We start from the raw sequence: 23867 nt of genomic DNA, 5'->3' as shown, positions 1-23867 counted from the left end.
TGGAAGCGTGCATGGCTGCCATTTGCTAGAGAAAGTCAAGGGGTCTTGTGTGTCCACCTGAGGACTTGCAAACTCATCCCTGCAAAGCTCCATGGACAGCCTCCTTCCTACTGCTCTGTGTCCCAGAGGGCCATCTCTCCCTCTGCTCCGTGCTGTGCGCCTCACTATATAGCTGCCCCTTCCCCCAGGCCTGGCTGCTGCCGATTGCAATGACACAGTGCGTTTAGAGATGAGTGAATCTCCCTAGGCTACAGCAAGGACAGGTCACTGAGGAGGGGGCAGTCGCTTCTGCTCCACCCCAGCATCCTCCTCCTTCTTTATCTCATCTCTCTATCTAGGTTTAGACACCACGCCCATCTGACTGACTATGCACTCACTCCAACAGGAGAGCGAAAGGGAGGCCGCTGAGGGGGCCACCTGCTCATCTGGGGCTGGGAAGCAGGTCACTGGAGCTGGCTCACCCGGTTCCCGGTGTGACTCAACTCAGGAGTGAGAGGTGCCCGAAGGATAGTTCTCAGCTACCCAGTGCCTCCCTGGAAACTAGGCTGGTGCCAGCTGGAACGATCAAGCCTGAGGGAGAGCCAGCCATGAGGAAAAGGCTGCTGGACCCTGCCAATGCCCACTTACGCTATTAACCACTGGTTAGCGATGCCCCTTGCATTGTTCTGAGATGAGTATCCCATCATGTCCTCTCTTCCTAATCCTGCTTTGCAGCTCCCATAGCGTTTGCCAATGCTTTCCCATTAATTTTAACACCCCGGTGAGACTGGTGATTATTATAACCCCATTATCCAGATCGGGGCAACTGAGGCAAAAGGAGGCGAAGAGGCTCACCCTACAGTCATGCAGACTCAGAGGCAGAGCTTGGAAATTAAAGCCTGGAGTCTTGTTCCCTGGTCCCCCCCGCTCTAACCAGTAGTCAAAAGTGGTTTCCACCATGCGGTAACCGCAGAGTAGCCGGGCTAGTTGAACTCGGGTCAGCTGGGTCGGCTCCAATTCCAGTTGGAACACCCAACCCCTGGTGACACACACACACGCCCATAAATTCACTCCAGGCCAAAACTTGGTCGGTAAGTTCCAGTGCACTAGCGATATTTAATGAGAAAACAGCCGCAAAACACACACGCTCACTTCCCAAAATAGTCTGATCCAGTTGTTGTCATGCTGCAGGAGTGCACAGAAGAAAAAAATCTGACCAATGAATGCGATGTTTGCAAACGTCAGCCTTTTAGCAGATGCTTCATGATATTATAGCTGCTCTTCAGACCATAATATGGACCAGTCTCCTTTGGCCTCTAACACAGATATACAGCTTGGGCATTGTGAATGGTCTGATGACGGATTCTCCTGAAGGCTGTGCAATCTCCTTGGAAAGGAAATTTCCCCTTGAATTGCAGTGAAGTCTCACATCTGACCTAAGGCCTCCAGGCCACTATAACTTTGGTGTGACTTAGTCAGTGATCATCAAAGTACTTTGAAGTTGCAAATTGCCATCAGGCATGTCTATAGCACCTCCCATCTGAGGATCTCAAAGCACCTTACAAACCAAGCTATGCCGGCCCCACTATGAACTCAAGAAGTATTACTGTCCCAACTTAAGAGAAGGGAATTGCCAAAGGTCCCACAGGAAAGCCTGTAGCAGCACTGGGAATAGAAACCAGATCTTCTGGTGCCAAGTCACCCATACCAACCACAAGACTGGCAGTGGCCCAAATGGCACCAATTTCCATGGCAGATAAACAGATAGCGCATTAGTGCTTCTTAAACATAAATTGAATCACAACTGTTCCCAGCCTCTGAAAATCAGCTGCTTAAGATCTTTCTTCTCCAGCTCCCTATGGTTTTGAATAGGCTGATTCCCATTAACATCTTTGAAGCTGTACACCACAGCCTGACACGATACCTGGTAATGGCTCCAAACGGACAGGAAAGCAGATTTGCATGGTAGACTGCAGGAGCCCTGAATTGAATCCGTTATGGGCGATTGAGCAAATTGCATTAAAGACAATTTGTGAAACAGATTTTTATAAGGGACTTCTTATGGCTTTTTATGGCAAGGAACTTTTATCTCCTTATAAGACAAAGCTAACATTATAAGAAGAGGGGGAAGGGGAGGGAAATGTACACAGGAGAGGAACAAAAAAAAATCTGCACTGAACAGATGAGCATTAAAGGTCTGACAGAAGCAGAGGAATGCAGGGAAAGGCTAAAATTGCCTCCTGATTTCATTGCATCCTTCCTGGGTCCCATACCATTCTCTTCAGCAAAGTGGGTTATTTTTTTTTTATTTGTTTTTTTGACCAGAGGAGTGAAAAAAAGCTTCATTCTGTGTTCTCCATCTCTCCCTGTCTTTTCCCTGACACCTCTGCCTCTCTAGCTCTCAGTGGCTATATATGGATAGCTTCATGCACACGCTCTCCAGCTTTTAAATGTAACGTCTCACTCCCTTGCAGAACTCACTGTGAACCGATGTTGCTGAGGTGAGCAGTTTAGTAAGATCCATAAGCTCCTTGAGGCTCAGGGACCATCTTTTTGTTCTGTTTCTGTACAGCATCTAGCCCCCTTGAGCCCTCATCTCTGGCTGGGACTCCTACCTGCTACCACCCATGCTTCAGGGCACAAAGCAGTCACCAGCAGGGGTCAGGAAGGACTATATCGCCAAAGCGTTGCGGAGTTGACTGTACATTTCTCTCTGCAAATCAGAGCCAGGCTACCAGACTCGGCCACTGGTAGGCTCCAGGAGAGACGGAGGAGGGATAGCAGAGTAGACAGAGCACTGACCTATTGCAATATGGCAGGAGATGGGACTTCCCATGGACCCTTAAGTATAGCAGGAAGCAGGATACTGATTAGATGGAGCACTAGTCTCGTCTAGCATAGGGGTGGCAGGACAGAAACTGAAGCAATGAAGAGACAGAGCAATTGTGTTTTGCTAAGGCAATTCCTACGCTTCAGTGGTGATTTGAGGGATAAATTATTAATCACAGTGGCTGCAAGAGCAAACCACTCATCCCTCTGCCCCTGCAGACTCATTCCATCTCCAGTACTTTTTGGCTGTGTGTGGGGAGCGTGACCTAGCCAATGCCCTGAATGGAAAATCTCCAAGGGCATCCACGGCACATGATTTCCTGCAAAGTTTGAGCTTGTTTCCTGCAAGAAGCCACAGCTCAGAGCGGCTCTTAAAACAGCCAATCCACCTGGCTGGAGGAATAGTGGAGAACAGTGACCTGTATAAGAGCCCCAGGCTGTTTTCACCCATCACCTTATTCCTCTGCAATGCACAACCAGCTCCTTTTCCTCCCAGGCAGGGGGATAAGGAGGGACAGATCCAGCTTCCCTTTCCCCTGGACTCTCCACCCTTGGCAGATCCTCTCTGGACTCCTGACTTTCAGCACCAGGCCTTCAGCAGTCTCCCACATCCCTTGAGCTGGCCAGTCTCCGGGTTTGCCCATCCCTGATGCTCTCCAGTGGAGACAGGTCCTGGGTGCTTGTGGCCAGCTGCTGATCCGGCCCTCTGCCTTTCCCCCCTTTTAAAACACCCACCTCTGATCCAGCTCCTCCTGCCTCCCCAGCTGCAAGCCTCCCTCCCTCTGCAGCACGCACCTCCTGGGGAAGGGCAGGCAATGGGGCGCTGGCACCTGCACTCCCAGGCCCAGGCACAAGGAGCTAAGCCCTGAAAGAGGTTATCTGTTGCAGTTGCCTCCCAAACGCAAGCACAATGCACCGGGACTGTCCCTGCCCCATCCGAGTGCTAAACTGACCGTCATCTTTTGTTTTCTTTGCAGGACCCCGGATTTACATTAACCCGTTTGGTGCTGCGGCAGGCGCAAGCCAGAGCCATTTGAAAAGTGTGTCAGCCTATGAACTGCCCTAAAGACCAGGGGAGAAGGGGGCAGAACCAAGCCACGCCTGGCAAACCGCTGCCCCCGGGCCGGTTCTCCTCCCACTTGCACCAGCGGTAACGCGGGGTGAGTCTTCAGTGGAGTGGTTCTGTCTCGACCCACCTGGCCCCGGGATCCGAATCAGGCCCCAGGAGCGGCTCGGCACCGTGACCCGTGCAGCGGGGGGAAGTTCCCTCCGGAAACGGAACCCCCAAAGCATCTCTTGGCTGCGGGATAACGCAGCGGGGGCTTCCCACCCATGTCGAAAAGTGGGGGGCTGGCGAGCGAGCGCGCCCCAAACAGCTGTGCGCCTCGCCCAGCCCTTTTCTGGGAAGCCTGGCAGCGCCAGACGCTGCGAGCGCCAACAAGCAAACACAGCGCCCCAGCGCCTGGGACACTGGAGCCCGGCTGCTGCCAAAACAAATCATCCTGTTGTTGTTTTACAGGCAAAATGAGATCGGCCCGTTTTGCCAGGCTCCCCCCGCCCGCTCCCTCCCATGCGGCACCCCCAGATACCCACGCAGATGCCTTCACATCGGCTCCAAAGCTGGGCAAAAAAGGAAACAGCGTTCCCACCCCAGCAGCACCCCCACCCTATTCACCTCCAACTTCCCTTCGCCCCACAGCAGCCTCCCCACCCCCCACATCCTTGCTGCCAGGGAGCCGTGCCCTTGGGAGGATGGGGCTGGGCACCGCCGATGCCCGTCGCTCACCTGGTAAGAGGGAAGCCACCAGCAAGCAAACTCCAGTAGTCCACCAGCACCCAGGGCATCTCGACTGCCGCCGCGGAGCCATCAGAGTTCCTGAGTCAAACAGACCGGGAGCGGCGCCGGGGTTCAGGCGAGCTGTTGGCTTGGGGTTGCACCCCGCCCCCCTTCCAAAAAAAAAAATTGCAAAGGAAAATACAAACCCAACCTAGGCCGGGGCAATAAATATCGAGTGCACCACACAAAGCTGGAGGGGCCCCTTAAAAATCCACCGATTGTCGCGGACAGCCTCCCTTCTGGGGCTGCAAAAAGAGCTCCAAGCGGGAACCCGGACCCGGCTTTTTTTTTTTTTTTTTTTTTTCCAGCGGGCAGCTCTCCTCCTTCCTCCGGCGACCACGTCCTCAGGGGCAGAGCTCTCTCCCGGGGCGCCTGGCGTCCCCCCTTAGCACCGCCGCTCCCTGGAACCAGGCGGAGGGCAGGTCATGCTCCCCTTCACCGCCTCCCCCTCCGGACCCTGGGGGCAGGTCGGAGCCCTTCACCGGGGAACAAATCCCAATGCAACCGCGCAGGAGGCTGGGTCTCTTCCCCCGCCGCCCAGCCGGGCTTTGCAAAGAGGGGGAAAGGGCTGGTTAATTTCCAGTCCACGTTGCTGCTGCGATCAGATGGTCCCAGCTTGGTGCAAGTTGCAAAGCTCCATGTCTTTGCTTCTCTCCTCCAGGAGCAGAGGGGAGGCAGTCCCCGGGCACCGAGAGCGGGAGAGAGCGGGCTGGCGGCCGGGGGACTCTTTGGCACCGAGATTTTGCTGCTGCGGCGGCGGCTGGGGGAAAGAACTGGAGTCTCCTTGGAGCATCAGCACGGGAAAAGCGGGTCCCTCCCTTCTGGTCTCTGATCTGTAACAATGGAACGCGCAGACACACACTGGCGCGGCTCCGGATCCGTAACCCCGCTCCTCCGCCGTGATGTCAGCCCATGTAAAGCAGGAGGAGGGCTCAGCCTTAACCCTTTCCAGGCCCCCCACGCCTCGGCAGCAGCCGCCCAGCCGTGGCCTGCAGCCGCCCCACACTCGCAGACCGGGCTCTGGCTCGGTTTTTTTAGGGCTCCCCCCTCCCCCCCTAAAAATTAGCACCTAGTTCAAGTGGCTGCGCCCACCGGGAAAGGCAGATTTAACATGGTCCCAGCCCAGTACTCAGCCAGTCTGGTCCCGATCCTGCTAAGGCACCATTAGCCCACTAGTTTCAACTGGATAACTCCCCCCCCACACACACACACACTCCGGGAAGATCTGCAGCGCCGGACCCACTGTTTGTCCTGGTCTGGCATATTTAATCCCTGCAGTCATCCCATGGGACCGGGGTTCTTGAGTAGTGGGACCAGGGGCCTGGGAGTCAGGATTCCTGGGTTCACCCACACATGCCCGCCTTCACCTCAAGCATTTCCCTTGTATATTGTTTCCCTCGTCCAGCATCCATAGCCTGTCCTGTCCATTTAGACTACAAGCTCTTCTGGGAGCGGACTGGAATGATGGATAAGTAATACAATGATCTGGTTTTCATGGCTGAGAGTCCCTGGGCCCCATTTTATCTATCTGTACAAAGGGGATAACCATGATAGGGATTTGCTTTACAAAGGGGTTGGATGAAGGCTACAGGACAAGGTTTCCAGCTCGTGGAGTCACGGGATGAAATCAGAATACTATGGTTTTAGCCCTCATGGATACAGAGGAACGCCTGAACATGTGAACCAAGTATTATATGCCTGTCTGTGCTTGAAATAATAGCCCCTGTCACCTCAGTGGAGGGTAGGGCTGCACTGTGGGGGTGAGGGACTGGGCAATATCTAAATCTCCAGCTTTCTTTCATTTGGCCCAGTTGTGAGACTTCATTAACAACTGCAAAGCACTTGGATGATAAAGGCAAACTTGTACTATTGGTAACAAGTAGAAGTCTGCCCCCAGCCAGAGATAGCTCATCAGAGGGATGCAGTTTAGGGTGCAACCGTTTCCATAGCCAATGGTATAGAAGGAGTGGCACAGCTGGCATCATATCTGACTGCTTTTGACTTCCCTAAGCCAATGGATCAGGTGCCTACTTTGCAGCTGGGTGGACTGGAGGTGAGATTTAGTGTGTGATTAAGCAAAACTCAAACCCACAACCTCTGAGATTGCAGTCAAGCCACTGGCCACCATACCTCATAATTGGTTTATGTATATACACACATACACACACATACTTTTATAAACGTCCCTTGTTTATGTAGGACCTAGACAATGTGCAATGTAAACAAAGGCCATGCTTTGAACATATTTTGTGTGTATATCTATATGTAGACATGCTGATTCAGAATTAGCATTTTTTGCATGTATGTACTTTTTTAAAATGACCCTTGAATATAGGACCTAGAGAAAAACAATGTTTTCTGCTTTTAAAGGTCCCTCTGCTAACTCAGTATTTAACCAACAAACCCTAGACCTCAAGCTGCACTGGCATCAACAAGGTTGCTGAGTCTCAAACAAAGATGTGCCGAACAACAACAACAACAACAAAGTCATGTTGATTTCAAGCTCCATTAGAAACAACACAGGAACAAATCAATGCTTGGCAAACAGAAAAGGACAGAATCAGTAGGGAAGGATATTGCATACAATGGTGAGTGGAAAGGCGGAAGCTATAAAAAGATACCTCCAAGGACTCTTTCAACACCCCTTTCCTTTTTTTCTTCCCAGTGAAGCTAATTGCCATTCAAGGGAAGGTTGGACAGTGCTGTAACCAAGCGGATTAGCCAAATACAAGGTTTGTTTGAAAATAATGAAGGTTATTACGTAGTAATGAGGTTTAGCTAATAGATTCATGGATTTCAAGGCCTGAAGGGACCATTAGGATCATCTCGTCTGACCTCCTCTGTAGCACCGGCTAGAAAACGTCATCCAGTAATTTCTGCACCAAGCCTAGGTCTTCTGCCTGATCTACAGCATACATGATAGAAAGATAACCAGTCTTGATTTAAAGACAAGTGGTGGTGGATGGACAGGTGATAGTAAGTTGTTCCAGTGGTTAACTACCTCACTGTTAAAAAGGTGTAGCTTAATTTTAGTTTGAATTTGTCTAGCCGCATCTTTTAGCCATTGGATCTCATGTTGCCTTTTTCTGTTAGATTAAAGAGCAGTCTACTGTCAAGTTCATGGAGGATAGATCTATCATTGGCTGTTAGCCAATATGATCAGGGTGCAACCCCATGCTTCGGGTGTCCCTAAACTGCTGACTGCCAGAAACTGGGAGTGAACAACAAGGGATAGATCACTTGAAAATGCCTTGTTCTGTTCATTCCCTCTGAAGCACCTGGCATTGGCCACTGTCGGAAGACAGGATACTGGGCTAGATGGACCATTGGTCTAAGCCAGTGTGGCCGTTCTTATGTTCTTAACTTGCTTCCCCATATAGGTACTTGTAGAGATCGTCACCTCACATTTCACAGCATCATAACTTAGATCTTTTAATTTTATTTTGCTGCTGGGTGCTTATCATTTGTAAGTCAAATTAATTAGTAGGGCACTTAGAGCTTTCTGTATGGGCTTTTAAAGTTGTGGGAGAAAGAAAGAAAGAAAGAAAGAAAGAAAGAAAGAAAGAAAGAAAGAAAGAAAGAAAGAAAGGATATGTCTACACTACCCCCAGCAGGTAGTGATCAATCTATCAGGGATCGATGTATCACGTCTCGTCTAGATGCAATAAATCAATCCCCAAACGCGCTCCCCTGTCGACTCCGGAACTCCACCAGGGTGCGAGGCGGAAGCGGAGTCGACGGGGGAGCGGCGGCCGTCAACCCTGCGCCGGGAGGACACGAAGTAAGTCAATCTAAGTCGATCTAAGATACGTCGACTTCAGCTACGCTAGTCTCGTAGCTGAAGTTGCGTATCTTAGATTGATCCCCCCACAGGGTAGACCAGGCCAAAGAAAGAAAGAAGGAAAGAAAGAAAAAGTTTTATTCCCAAGTAACACAAGTATGGGCCTGGTTCTCAAGCGCTACTGAGCACACACAACTCCAGTAGAAGGTAGTGCACGCAACAGGTGCTCAGAACCCTTGAAAATCATGCCCGGTCTGTCTACGCTCTTTAATTTAGCCAGGTATTTTTAGAGCATCCATCACGCTTTAAGGTTAAAGGCACAGAAATGAGGCACGCTTCTCTGAGGTGCCACTGTGTATTGCAATGAACTAGGGAGTGTGTCTATGCGCCACTGCCCCCTACGGGCATGGAATCAGAACTGCTTAACTGTGGGGCATAGTTACTATACTGCTAACAGGCCTGTAGACAGTCATGACTCTTCTTTAGTTCAAGTGATTTTGGAGCTGGAGGGTGTGAATGGTTTGTCTACATTAGGAAAGGCGGTCAGGCTTAGTTAACCCACGCTAGCTAGCCCCAATCTCACCAGGGCCTTTTCCCTAATGTAGATGCAGTTTAATCTCCCTTCTCCCCTCTTACTTCAATTTAGCCGACTGAGGTAACCCAAGAGTTTAGGCTAGGGTATATCACAACTGTTTGTGTTGTGGAACAATCTTTTGTGGAGCGTCTAGACTAGTATTCGTAATCATGTTCGTTAACTCAAGTTAGAACAGGAGCACAAGCCCCAGGTTAGAGAAACCTACAAAGGCTCTGTCCCTATTAATAAATAGCTCTAGGTACATTTCACTAAAGACAAAGAGAAAAATGAATCTGTGTTATCAGTGACCTGAAACCTAGCAAGGAAAACAGCTCTCCAATCCCACCTGGAAGTGATCTTTGCCACTGAATGTACAGGGACTCTAAAGAGATGGTAGAAAGGAGCCATTCATGTTAGGTGGGAGCCACTCACCAAATCAGAGCTTTTCCTGTGACACGAGTCCAGCTTTCCTTGTGGGGTCTGGCCTAGGCCCAGATACTAGCAATACCATAGTCACTTGGCCCACTCTTTTATAAGTTGTCATGCAACTAATGTTCTTGAAATTGCAATTAAAGCATGCAACATTTGGCTGGGAATGGACAGGCTCCCTGCAGCGCAGTGACAAATCGCCGGCCACACGTCAGCTGAGGGTGCATCGAACTAATCCAGGACTTTTTCATGGATGCTGACTCTACAGGCAGCCTTTTGCAACCAGATCCCATCTGGTGCAACTCCCAAAATCCTTAGCGACAGTTACCAGGGTGAGAGCAGATGCAGTGGCTTAGATGGTTCGCTCTGAGGAGGACACATTTGGTAGTGGCTAAGGTCTGCACTAGCAAGAGAACAGACACAGAGAAAGAGAGGGATTCAAAGTGCCTGAAGACTGGTCATTTGGGGCCTTCCCTACATCCACGGCCGGCTCCAGGCACCAGCACAGCAAGCAGGTGCTTGGGGTGGCCAATGGAAAGGGATGTCACATCTGGCTCTTCGGCGGCAATTCAGCGGTGGGTCCCTCAGTCCCTCTTGGAGGGAAGGACCTGCCGCCGAATTGCTGCCAAAGACTGAAGCGGCAGCGGTAGAGCTGCCACTGATCGCGGCTTTTTTTTTTTTCGCCGCTTGGGGCGGCAAAAATGCTGGAGCCAGCCCTGCCTACATCATAGGCTGAAAACAGCTGGCGAGGATGTTACAAACGCCCAGTGACAAAGTTTATCATAACAATAGGGACAGACCCCAGCTGCATGAATTCCTACAGGTATGACAGATCAACAATCTCTTAGCCAATCAGCAACACAGAGGACTGCTGCACGGGCAGAGAGCCGGACCTCAGTGAAGACAGCACTGCTCTGGGCCTTCGTCACATGCAGGGGAACTTTCTGTGACTCAGCGTCATAGGAACACACGTTAGAATCATAGAATGATAGTTAGACTCAGCTGTTTGTCCCTCTGAAGCAGAGAAACGTGGGTCCACGCACGGGAGGGGGGAAGGGGAGAAACCATTCAGCTACGCCTTTGTAGACACTAACCCCTTTTCTGCTCTGGGCAGACATTACAAAGCCTGCGGAACTATGGGCTTGAATTGACTATAGGCCAAAAGGGACCATTTAGGATCATCTACTCTGGCCTCCTGCCTAACACAGGCCAGAGAATTTCACCCAGTAATTCCCAGATCCTGGCACCTTTTGGCAAAATTTCCTCTCCTGCATTAGATGATGCTTTGCCATCACCCACCCTTGAGGTGACAGCTTTCCAGCAGTTCCCTGTGCATGTAGTTTGCAGAGCACTGTGACATGAACGGCACTATAGACATGGATGATGTCATATTATGCTGATGATTATGGCCAGAGGGACTGAAAGGGGAAAAGAAATTGCTCTTTAAAGCATTTCTCACTGGGCTTTTGCAGCTGCTTTTGTTCTGTGAACGGCCCGCAGCAGAGCTCTGTCACTCTACATGGGGAGCGCATTTGACACTCTTGTCACCGCCCCGTACCTGGGGTGTATTTGCTGCAGCAGTTGATTACATTACCTTCCGTGTTTATAAACATTTTGAATCAGTGCAGAGTGCAGCGCTGCACAGAATGTTTAAGAGGGCATTGGCTTTATTTTTGCTTTTTCATCTGTAAACACACATAAATTGTCTGCGATGCACTCAACAGTGAAGGATCAGAGCTGCAGATACTTCTGCGCTTGGCTTCAGTCCTGAGCTAGCCTATTGCAACCTCTCTCTCTCTCTCTCTCATACACTGCTCCAGCAACAGAGCCAGATCTCCTGTACCACCTCTCCTGCAGAGAGAGGGCATTTCAATCTCCGTATTCCTTCCCAGCCTGTGGTTCTCTAGATGGCTCCATTTAACGGCGCCGAAAGCAACCCTGAATTAGAGGGGAACTTGTCCCACAGTTAACAGAGCTCACACAAGTTCTAATCCCTCTGCAAACATGAGCTGGGTCTAGGTGTTTATGCAATGCTGTCAGAGCACCTTAGCCCCCTGAAAAGCTCACAGCATCCCTAGTGAGGCAGGAATTTTCATATAATCCCCTTTGTACATGGGAGAAAAGAGGCCCTGGGAGATTAAAGCCCTTAGGTGCAATCCTGGCCCTACTGAAGTCAATGGGAGTTTTGCCATTGGCTTCAAAGAGATCAGGATTTCACCCCATATTTTCAATGTCAATTGACTTGGAGTCCCCAGTGTTTGGATGCCCAGCAAGAGATACATGGCGGGGCTGATTTTCAGAGGTGTTGGGCACCCACCACTCCAATCAACATCTATGGGAGCTGCAGACGCTCCGCACCTCAGAAAATCAGGCTCCCACAGGTGTCTGGATTACAGCATCCAAAATCAGGGAACGATTTTGGCTGGAGTGACTCTGCCCCAGTCTCACAGCAAATTCAGGACTCCCCGATCGCCTGCTGTGCCAAGCTGCCTTCCAGTCCCAGGGTTTCTCCTGGGCTGGTTGTATAGATGCGCCCATGTCTGACCTGAATGGACCCTCCCTGCCCTTGCTGCAGGGAGGCAAAGAATTCCTTCCACATGGTCTTTCGGGACTCCTCCTACGGCTCCGAGCCAGGCCCAGAAAAGGATGGAGGATCTGCCCTTGCCAGCACACAGCCAGCTCAGGAGAGAAGAGACAGACTTTGTCCTGAACACAGCTCCTCTTCAGGGTACCTCTACCCCAGACCAGGGCTGGCACCTCCCTCTCATAGTGCCCAGGGAGTGAATGGATGTGTGCCCCACCCTGCTTCTCCCAGGGCCAGAGCTTAATTTGTAAGAGGTGCCAGGGATACACACAATTTTTTTTTTACTTTCATAACTGACGTGGCAAGCTCACAGGTGCCGGAGCTGTGAACTGCTAAGCCTAGAGGTGCCGGGGCTCAGCCTTGGCACAAATTAAATCCTGCCCAGGGCACACGTAGCTGGAGGCCGGAATCCCCAGTGGAGCCTAATTTGGATGGTACCCAGCTATAAGCTGGAAATTGGTGGGTAGATTCTGAAGGAAACATCTTCATCACGGGGGCTGGGATGGTTTCTGATGGAGCGGTAGGGGCCCTCAGGAAGCCAGCAGTTGGCTAGGAAAAGGGTGGGCAGAGCCGGGGTTTCTCTCTCCCTAAAATTCCCCCACATTTTTAGGGAGAGAAGGTGACGGTACAGCTGCAAGAAGCACAACTGTCTGACGCCATCTAGTGACTGAAGGGCAGCATTTATGCTGCTGGATTCACCCAGCCAGGCAAGGATTTCGGGGCTAGGGAGTCATTTATCACAGCAGAGGATGAGTTGCTGTTCACAGGGACAGCTAGAGAGAAAGAGGATCGGCAGGCAGGTAATGGAAATGTCCAGAATATCATGGAGCCAGGCTGATTTCCACCAGCTGAAGATCTGGCCCGTCGTCCCTAGGAGTTTTCTCACTGCTTAGCCCCAAGTGCGTTGCTTTTGGTAGTGCCGAGGTGTGTGTGTTCCCTGTGAGGATATCAGCTCTCTCTGTTCAAGTGTGCATCCAAACACGACAAAAGAATAATTTTGCTCAGGGAAAGTTGTTTAAACGCCTGATGCAAAGAGCTATTGTTGCTGTTGACAGAGCTGGCACTCCAGGAAACACACACACACACACACACAGCCTCATGTTAGACAGAGAACACCATCGGCTTCCAAGGAGGCACGGGGGACAGACAGAGAAAATATATAGAGAGGAAATCAAATAAAAGCAGCTCTCCCCTCATTTCAAAGGGCATCTATTCCCAGGGTAGTTAACAAGGTGCTGCAAAGAAAACACAGCCTTCTTCCCTGCAAGGATACAGCCCCAGACACGACGCTGTGAGTCCCACACCCTCTGCAAAGCCTACACTTCTCATCTGGAGAGTGCGCAAGACTTAATGGTGGTTGTACTAGAAAGTATCATCCATTATTTAAGAGCCACTGTATTGCTGCCTTCCTGAGAGATGTGGCACACCCTGTGAGGCTTTAAGGACAGGACATAGAGTCCCCAAGTGGTACTCTGAATAGCCTGCAGGGTGAGAGTTTTGGAAACTCATGGGTGCTCACTCCTGTGAGAAAAGCAATGGAGGGCTTGTCTACACTTGGAAATTTACTGGAATACCTATTCCAGAATCATTATTAGCCTTGTGTTTGTCTCGGACGTGAAAACAGTCTTGTTCCCTCATAGAGGCTCTGTGGGCTGTGGACAACTGTGGTCGAGTAGCTGGATCATGGGACCAGATGGTGGGAGTTGTATTCCTGGCTCATCTGTTGATTCACTGAACTCAGTGGAATCACTGGTATGAATCTAGAGTAACCCCACAGCAGTCAGTGAGTAAATGTGTAGTAACTCCACTGCAGTCAGTGGTTTAAATCTAGTGTAACTCCAATGGAGTCACGGATGTAAATCCAGAGTAATTCCACTGAAGTTATTGGAGTGACTGGGATCATTCTGGAGTAACTCCAGAATCATTAAGAGTAGGTTAGATAAATGTCTATCAGGGATGGTCTAGACAGTATTTGGTCCTGCCATGAGGGCAGGGGACTGGACTCGATGACCTCGCGAGGTCCCTTCCAGTCCTAGAATCTATGAATCTATGAAACTCCTATGGATCCACTGTTCGGACTCTGGAATAACTCCAGTGAAGCCAATGGAGTCACTGCTGTGAATCGGGAGTAGCTCCAATGGAATCATTGCTGAATCTGGAGTAACTCCGGGCGGGTGGCGGTCAGTGGAGTCACTGCTGTGAATCGGGAGAAGCTCTAATGGAATCATTGCTGAATCTGGAGTAACTCCGGGCGGGTGGCGGTCAGTGGAGTCACTGCTGTGAATCGGGAGTAGCTCCAATGGAATCATTGCTGAATCTGGAGTAACTCCGGGCGGGGTGGTGGTCAGTGGAGTCACTGCTGTGAATCTCAAGTAACTCCAGTGGGGTCAGTGCCTTTCCTCCAGATCTGGGGTAAGCGAGAGCAGAATCCTCACCTGTGCTGTGCATTGAAATCACCACCCTTACTGCACAGGCAGCCTCGCTGTAATTTGCCTACCACTTATCACAGAGCCACCTCCAGCGAGCTCCCTCCTTTCACTCGCTCCTTCCCACACCCACCTCTTTCAAACAGATAATTAGTTTCTATTTGTCACAAACCAGCTGCCGCTCTGAAGCCAGCTCCGGAGACCCAGTTCCCTCTGAGATCCAGGTGTCATCTTCCTCGTCACAAACTCCTTGATCGACCAGCGGAAGCACAGCCCTCCCCAGTGATGCTGATTTATCGTCCTCTAGGCTGTTAGCATTAATACTTGATAAATACAGATATTAATAAGCCAGCCTGAGTTTTCCTCCCTGGAGTTAATGAATCTCCCCGTGCTGACACGCGTGGGCATTGCCGGGCTGCATTGACAGCGGAGAGCACATTGGTGTATTGTTCCGCTGAGTCTGTGGGAGGACGGACCAAGGGGGTGAGCCTCAGGTGTGTGAGGGCTCTGACCCCACAGATCTCAAGGGCCTACAAAGGCTGAGCTGGCCCTAAATTAAAGGCCTCCCACCGACCATCTCCCTTCTCCATCTATGCTTCTCTCGCCCTCCCTGAGATGCTGGTAGGTGGGCCGACCTTCCTTCTCCACCTCTGACAAGTAGTGAATGCGCTCCTCTTCTTACCTCTAAGGCACTGGCAGGACTGGGGACTGTCCTCCTCTGGGGCACAAGTGGGACAGTGGTTGTCCTCAGCCGTGGTTCTGTTCCTATCTGACCTACCTGGGGTTCCAAAGACAATTCAACCAGCCAATTATCCAGATTCTGCCCTCTTTGCATCCCATGCAACCTTCCCAAGTGACTTCCATGGGCATGTGCAGGTATAGCCAGGAGCAGAATTTGGCCCGATCCCTGCAGAGAGGGGATGACATCCCAGGGCTGCGTCTGCAGGGGGCACACCCCTTGTGGCTTGGCTAGAATTAATGAAGATGTTTTACTGGCAGAGGGTTGGGGATGAGACACTCGGTTTTTCATCTAATCAACCTGCAATGCACCAAATTCACCACAGCGGAGAGAGCGGCGCTTGCGAAAGGGCAGAGTTGTGATGACAGAATGGAGAAGGATTTTGTGGGCAGCGAAGGCGAAATGGTGGCCGTTTGCATGATGGTTAGACCCATTACTGGATCCTCTGCTGGAGGAAAGTCTCAGATTTGCAGACTTCTGACCTGCAGTAGGGGTGGTTAGTGACCATACATGAGAAGGGATGCTAGCCCAATGGTTAGGGCACTAGCCTGGGATTGGAAAACTCCAGGTTTAGTTCCTTGCTCTGCCACAGACTTCCTGTTTGGCCTTGGACAAGTCACTCAGATCCTCAAATGTATGTCGGCAACTAAGTCCCATGGAAATCAATAGCACCTAAATACCTTTGAGGATCTTGGCCTTAGTGTCTCTGTGTCTCAGTTCCCCATCTGTAGAACGTAGCTAATATAATTATTATTATTTATTTGTAGCACTGAGGAGCCCCATCAGGGACAAGGACCCCACTGTGCTAGGTGCTGTACAGACACAGAACCAAAAGACGGTGCCTCCAAGGTAATCTGATCTAGAACTGCCCTACCTCCCAGGGAGGCTGGGGGGTGGGGGAGGAATAAATATCTTAAAGACTGTGAGGTGTCGAGATACTTCAGTCATGGGGGCCAGACAGGAGCTTTAGATCGACTGACTTAACGAATCACCTCATGACAAGCAGGGAGAAAAACAACATATTAAATTTTCCTTTGCAAATTTTTGAACGTGAAATTTGATTCCCGACTCAAACAAGCTCAGATCAAAAATCGTTTGAAAGCCTGAGATTTCAGCAGGAGTGTTTTTGGTGGAGGTTGGGTGACAGGTGACATTTCTGGGTTGCAAAACACCCTGATCTGGAGGGACAGAAACACCCACTGTTGGTGTGGAATTTCGCTGGGATGTTGTGGCTTTCACAGAGCTAGGAGCAAAGAAGAAGTTCTTCTGAGAAGTTCTGAGCATCTTCCACTCCCATAGGAAAGCAGGGGTGGCCAGTCCATCGGGCACTGGACTAGGATCCCAGAGACCCTGGCTCTCCCACTGACCTATGGTGTGACCTTGGGGACTTCCTTTTGCCCTTTGTCTGTGTTATCTGTTTAGACTGTAAGCTTCTTCGGACAAGGAGCCAAGTTACTGTCTGTTAGGCAGCACCTGCCTCAACGGGGCCCTGGTCTCAGTTGGGGCTGCTAGGTGCTTGATATAAATAACCCCCACTGAAGTGGTGGGTGCATGCCACCTTTTAGAACTTCATTGACTTCAGCAAGGAGTTTTCCTGAGTAAGAAGCGACTAAAGCCTCAGGGCTTGGCCTAGGGAAGTTAGAGAGGGGAAAGCCCTAGTAGGGCATTGTGGCAAGGCATAGAGCCCCCAGGGAACAAAGGGTTAACCGTAGCTCTCTTTTGCACAGGTGCTCTGGGGAAAGGTTTTAGGAGTGGCCGGTTGGCAGTGGGGGGAAGGCGCCATGCACAGGAGTCATGCCACAACCCTTTGCTAGTGCACAGACCCTCCCTGCTGTATGGCTCTCGGTGATTTTCAGAGAGCACACAGAAAAGATTGCTCCAGGGCTCCCGCTCCCCACTCCTGCTTCCGAGGGCGAGCGGTGAAGGAGGACTGGGACTTGCATGGAGCTTGCTTGTCAGTCACCCCAGGCCTGAGCCAGTGAAGTCAAGGGGACACTTTGCACTGCCTTCAGTGGACCTGGGATCAAGCCCTGGAACAGGAAGAATGACTGGCAGCTGGAGTTACCTATTCTGCTAACCCCAGCAGGAGCCCAGCTGGAGGCGATGTCTTCCCCTGCTGACCGTATAACAAGCAGAGCCTTCAAAAACTCCCCTCCACTGACAAGCGCTGCCCCTTCTGCACGGAACTGCATGTCCCCCTTAGCAGCCAAGAAATGCTGGCACTGGCTGAAAACAGGTCTGGGTGGGGTGGACAGCTGTGAGCGTGCACGGCCCTTCCTCTCCTCAAAACCAGACAGTGCGGGGCAGAAGGATGGTTGGGCCGTTATTGTAGATTTCCTGTGCGACCTTGAGCATGTCATTCAAGGCCAGATAGCGCCTGACCCCCCCTGGGCTCACAAGGGCACCCTTGCCTCTGCAGAAGGATGCTTGACCTTTGCCCACGGCTCAGGGGGTCAGTGGCGCTTGGAATTCTAGAGGGGGAGATGGCATGGCTATCGTCCCCTGCATACCTGCCAGCTGGCTGAGGGTGGGGGAGCACCCAGGGATCTTTTTTAGAGTCTCCCCTGGGGCACCTGAGAGCTCCCACTAGGGAAGTGTTGTGCCCTGCTGACAACTACGGCTCAAAACCACAATTTACCCCTTTCTGCCTCAGTTTCCTTCTCTGCAAAATGGGGATGAGAACACTACTTCCCTTCCCCCAAAGGTTCAACTCATTGCTGGCTGGGGGGCTGGTGGGGGGGGGGGGGGGGCTGTTCCTGAGCTTTAGATGGAGGGTGCTAGGGAAGTGGGTGGAGCAGTGTGAGCCTTCAGAAAAGCTAGTGGATAGGGCATCAGAATGGGAAGCAGGATTCTCTTCCTGGCTTTGCTGCATGGTTTTGGGCAAGCCTTTTCCCCTCCCTCTGCCTCTGCTTCCCTTTCTGCCTTGTCTCATTAGTCTGTGAGCTTTCAGAGGCAGGACGGACTCTCCCTCTGTTCCTGTGCAGCGCCAGGCCCAATGGGGCCCTGATCTCCACTGAGATCTCTCTGCGCCACCATAATCATTATGAAGCCACATCTGCACTCACAAGGCAAGAGTGGCTAATGCCATTCACGCTGAAGACATGTGAAGACACTGGGCTGGAGGCAAAGAGAAAATAAACCCGAGAAGAATGGAGCCTGAATGGCCCATATGCTCTGAAACCCTCGGCTCTGTGGGGAGCAGCCGATAAAATTCATCACTGCGCTTAAAGGCAGTAAAAAGAAAGGAAGTAAACAGAGTAATTGAGAGGCATAAACAGAGGGCAAGTCAAAGGTACGGCTAAGCACAGGGCTGTGGCCCATTATAACTTCCCCAGCGGTCTGCGGGCAGGGAATTGTTCAGTCTAACACAAAGGAGGGGGTTGCTGAGCTGTGTTATGGAGGGTTAGACTGGGATATGTGTGTAGGCATGCACCGTTCTGATCAGCTCGCGGCCAGCCCCTCACCGATGCCCTGCGCTTTCCTCCCAAACCCTCTCCACTCCCCACCTTCTCTGCCACTTTTGAAAGCACCACCATCCTCCCTGTCACTCAGGCCCCTAGCCAAGGTGTCTCTTTTGATTCCTCCTTTTGTCCCTCCTTCCCTTCACATCCAAATCCTGCTGCTGCTTCCTGCACAGCATCCCTAAAGTCTGCCCTTTATCCCCGCTTCTGGTAGCAAAAAGCTCTCCTCCACGCCCATCTGGATTGCTGCAGCATGCCCTTCTCCAGTCCTTGTCCAATGCTCCCTCCTTCCGCAGTGTGCAAAAGGCTGCTAATACAGTGTCTTCCTCGCTTGCAGCTCCCTGCACATCACCTCCTTGAATGAAATCCTCCACTTGCTCTTCCACCATATCCACTGCAAGTGCAATGTACAGGGGAGTGTGGGTAACAAATCCCACCTTGGTGCCTGATCTACACAGGATATGGGTCTGTTAAAGGACCACCAGGGGCAGCCTGGTTCTTTAGCTCAAGCTCGGGCTTTTAGTGTTGAAGGTCCCCAGGTCAGTCCCCAGTTTGTTAGCCAACATGGCAGTTCTCACATGAGCTTCTTGCCCTCCCCTTCAACAGGGCCGGCTTTAGGCCAATTCCACCAATTCCCCCGAATCGGGCCCCGCGCCTAAGAGGGCCCTGCGCCCAGTGGCAGGGCCGCCCAGAGTGGGGGGCAAGTGGAAGAGAATCCCTTCCCTGGCTAGAGGCGCCTTTTTAATTTTTACTCACCCGGTGGCACTCCGGGTCTTTGGTAGCACTTTGGCGCCGGGTCCTTCAGTGCCACCAAAGACCCGGAGCGAGTGAAGGACCCGCCACCAAAGACTAGGAGCGCGGCCCGGTGAGTACAAGCCCCACGTGTTTTTTTTACAAGTTTTTTTTTTTAGTCATCCCTGTCGGGGCCCCGTCAAAACTGTTCAAATCGGGCCCCGCACTTCCTAAAGCCGGCCCTGCCCTTCAATGCACTTCTCAGATCTAATCACCCAGATATCGGCCTTGATTCCCTCTTTGCTTCTTCGGGAGCCATCTTCCCACTTGCTTCCATGCCATTCCAACTAATCCATCAGGCTGTAACCCTCTTCTCCCGCAAATGCCTCCTCAAGACCCAGTTCACCAGCGAGGCCTGTGACTAATTAGAGCTCGCTAGAGGGGCAGTTGGGGCTAATTGTGATTTCTGATTTTTAACAGGAGGATTTTGGGGGCAGATCCTCAACTGGTGGAAACTGGTGCAAGTAGCCGTGGAAATGCTCAGTGAAGATGCAGAATTCAGAAAACTTGGCCAGCTGTAACTTGAAAGCAGTGTACAGCCAAGCTTGGGGAGAAACCTGCGGCTGCAGTTGATGTTATGGCGGTGGAGAACTGCCTGGTGAAAGTCATTGCACCGCACCTAGGTGAGGTCGCCATGAACTGCGCCATCCCCGGTATCGACAGCCAGCTGCGACCTGACGTCGTCGTCATCGACAAGGCCCAGAAAAAGAATCATCCTCGTCGATGTCATGGTCTCCTTTGAGAACAGGACCCCGGCCTTTCATGAAGCCTGAGCTCGTAATCTGGAAAAGTACGCTCACCTGGTCGACACCCTGAGAGCGAAGGGCTACGAGGTGCAGATGGACGCCCTGATCGTCGGAGTCCTGGGCACTTGGGACCCTTGCAACGAGTGTGTGCTGCGGGATTGGTTGACGTTACGCTCAGCTCATGTGGCGCCTCATGGTCTCAGACACCATCTGATGGTCCAGGGACTTCTACACCGAACACGTCACCGGCCACCAATAGTACCAGGAGGCGTGAGCTGGAGCGACATCGTGCATCAACTACGAGAAAGAGACCTTGTCTATTGGACCATATGAACTGGAACCATAAACTCACTGAATGTTAAATCTCACCAAATGAGGGTCAATCCATCCTCATAATCGTATCCACTCATTATACTCCATACCCGAACATAGCCATTATATGAACAACAAACCCTCATATCTCAATGTCTGTACTTTGACCCATTAAGCTTTTACCCCCAATCGGGGATATTGCAGATTATGTATTCCTTACGCCATCCAATCTTAAACCGAATTTCTCAACCCTTGATAATCTGTACGTTATTCCCTGATAACCAGAAACTTCTATGCTTAAATTCTGTACTGTTCACTTTTTTTAAACATCATCTTAATAACATTTTTATTTAAATTACCAAACCTTGGGAGTTTATTCAATGCCTGTAAAGTAGGAAAGTTAGTCCAGTGGGAGACAGCGTGGCCTAGCGGATTCAGGAGTGGGACTAAGGAAACCAGGTTCTATTCCTAGCTTTGCCACTGGCCTGCTGGATGACTGTGGGCAAGTCACATCATTGCTCCATGCCTCAGTTTCCCCACCTGTAAAACAGGGCAAATGATGGTAAAGTGCTTTGAGATCAACTGATGGAAAGAGCTGGGTAATGTTATAGTGGATGGAGCACAGGACTAGCACTGGTTCAATTCCTGGCTCTGCCACAGGCTCCCTGTGTGACAAGTCGCCTGATCGCTCTGTGCCTCAGTTTACATTTGTAAAAGGGGGATAATACTTTCCTGCCTAACAGGGGTGCTGCGAGGCTAACATCGATTAGGTGCTCAGATACTCGGATGATGGGGGCCAGAGTAGTAGACAGAGGGTTTTTGCTCTGGAACACTGTGGGCGCTCCACCCTCCTTCACAGGTGAGGTTCTATGGATCACGTAATGGCAGGGGCAAACCTTAAGGGCTTTCCTCTTCTTCTGTGTGTCTCTGGCATATCTAAGAGCATACTGGAGAAGGCACAATGGACTCAGCTGGCTTGTCATGTTGAAAAAAAAACATTATTTAGATACATTTACAGGGTCTGTTAATGAAACTTCAGTGACCCTGCCATTCCTAGGAGAATCCATCTGCATCTAAGTGATGGAAATGAACTCGTTAATGGCCGGGGCCTGTTCGGTCACTATTGGAAATCGATTCAGAGTGACGAAGGGCTGTGAGAGGAGGGCCACATGTCCCAGGCAATAGCTAAATGGATGTTGTGGTGATGAATAGGGGGGTGGAGGGGCTGTAATTACTGAAGGGAGGTTGTAGAGCAGCTGGGAACATCCCTAGGCTTTTTCTGTTGTCTCTCCCGCCTATCCCTCCCTTTAGCCTGCCTTCCTTCCCTGCAGCTCAGCACAGAAGCTAAAGGATGCGCTAAAATGCCCAGTGGTCCAGATGTCCCAGGGGATCTGTAGGGGAGACTGTAAACTCTATAAGACTAGGTTGTGAGCTCAGTCTGGGGGAGGGAGTGTCTTTGTGTTCTGTGTTTGCACAGCGCCTAGCGCAATGGGGCTTGATCCCTGACCGGGACGCCTAGATGATTTGATGATACAAATAGCAACAATGGAAAAGACCAGGTGTGGATCCAGTGCTAAAGAAAATCTGCCTGGCACCCGATATAGCAGGCAGAGGGCTAGTGGGGGGATGAATTTCCTGTCCCAAATTTTAGAACTCTTTGGAAAATTTCTCCGGCAACAAATGGAAATGATTGTCTGCTCATCAGGCCCAAATGCTGGGTTAACTAACTCCTTTGTCACACTGCTCTGTCCTCCATAGTAATCTGCTTCCAGGCCCCTGGTTATATGCACCCACCTCCCCATGAGCACCTTGTTAAGCCACTCGCCTGCAGAGATTTGCTGTGTGGATTGGTGCCAGCTGAGGATCTGGTCACAGGTCAGCCTGGAGGGTCCCGCTCCGGCTTGGTGTGGGGAAGGGGAGCACCGGAGCCATGGGATGTTGGGTTATCCAGTAAATGAAGTAAGGGGGGCAATCCTTGGGCAGCTCCCTCTGTGTGCTGCACTGCGGCTCTGGCATTCCCATGGAGGCCTAAGAATTCTAGGGAAGTGACTAGTTACCTTACAGGCCCTTGTTCTGAGTCACTGCCTGCCTGCTGCTGCAGCGTTCATGACAGGAGGAAATTAGGGGTGATCTACAAAGGAGCAGTAGGTAGGGGAGCTGGCCACATCCTCCCCTGGTGTACAGCGGTGGCACCATGCCAGTTTACACCAGCTGAAGTCCTGCCCCCGCATGCCCACACTGCATGATTTGATGAAGCCTCTGCTCTTTCTCTCCATTTGCCCCTAGTCACCGAAATCTGCTTCATTAACGAGGCTTCACCAATTGCTGCTCCGGCGCAGCTGAGCCTCTTGCCCCCTGAGGTATGGCACAAAGCGTCTTCCTGCAGATTGTTTCAGAGAGCACAGCGCACTCGGTGAGGTTCTTTAATGACTTCTCCTCTCAGACAGTTGTCAGGGGGATACGGAGCAGTGATTCTGCAGGGCTCGCTGAGCGTCTCGCATCATGGTCCGGACCCTGCTGGCGAATGCAGCTGACAAACACAGAAAGCAGGGAAAAGGGGCTTGGGTGAAATGGCGTTTTGCAAAGAGCAGTAGTCAGGAGGCTGGGATGAGGGCTGGAGGCCTCGTGAAGGGGACGATGGAGGATTAGAGGATGTCCAAGCAACTTTGGCTTTGCATCAAAGAGCAGTGGCATCTCTCATCTATCCAGACCTCTGGAGGTTTTTGCAACAGCTTCCTGGAAACGGTTTCCTGACCCGGAACCAGGTGCTGTTTGGGACACACGACATGGCGGAGTTCCACCGTAGGGGATCCTGGCTTCTGGTCAGAGCAGGCTGTAAAGTCTCACCCTGAGGGATTTAGAAGCATCTGACAGCAGAGTCCTGGTGTGATGATACATCACCTCAGTTGGCAGCATTCTGCCCTGGGGGGCTGGAGTGTTTGGTGCAATCCCTGGCAGAATTCTGCCTTGGCTTATGTGAGGTGGGATTTTTGAAGGGGCTGGAAGGCCTAATGACTTCAATGGGAGAGCAGTTAGGGCAGAGGGGAGGGCTCTTACAGGTCCCACCCACGGGCTAGATTCTGATCTGGGTTACAGGAGGGCCAAGCCACGGAGGGTACGTCTACACAGCAAGTCTCAGAGCCCAGTCAACTGACTGGGGGCTTGCACCACCCCAGGGCTAAAAACAGCAGTGTAGACATTCCCGCTCTGAAACCTGGGGGGTGGGGGGGAGGGGAGGAGAAGGCCTCAGAGCCCAGGCTCCCACCCGAGTGGGAATGTCTGCATTGCTATTTTTAGCCCCCTAGCGCAAGCCCGAGCCCATTGACCTGTGCTTTGAGACTCGCTGCTGTGGGTTGGTTTGTTTTTTACAGTGTAGCT

At 51.4% G+C, this 23867-nt stretch overlaps 1 protein-coding gene across 5 annotated transcripts in view; it reads right to left on the bottom strand.

The window, feature by feature from the left end:
- Nucleotides 1–5468, bottom strand: part of NECTIN1 (nectin cell adhesion molecule 1) — a 159020-nt gene extending 153552 nt beyond the window's left edge. For all 5 annotated transcript variants that reach the window (XM_054004837.1, XM_054004840.1, XM_054004842.1 and 2 more), the window contains exon 1: nt 4595–5468. In XM_054004837.1, coding sequence (XP_053860812.1) covers nt 4595–4676 — 82 coding nt within the window. In that variant the 5' untranslated portion in view covers nt 4677–5468. The remainder of the gene's footprint in view (nt 1–4594) is intronic.
- Between the last annotated feature and the right edge of the window lie 18399 nt (nt 5469–23867).

This window comes from Malaclemys terrapin, chromosome 15 (assembly GCF_027887155.1).
Source record: "Malaclemys terrapin pileata isolate rMalTer1 chromosome 15, rMalTer1.hap1, whole genome shotgun sequence".
Lineage (NCBI taxonomy): Eukaryota > Metazoa > Chordata > Testudines > Emydidae > Malaclemys > Malaclemys terrapin.
Note: the sequence above shows the minus strand (reverse complement) of the source record. Positions and strands in the feature narration are given on the sequence as shown.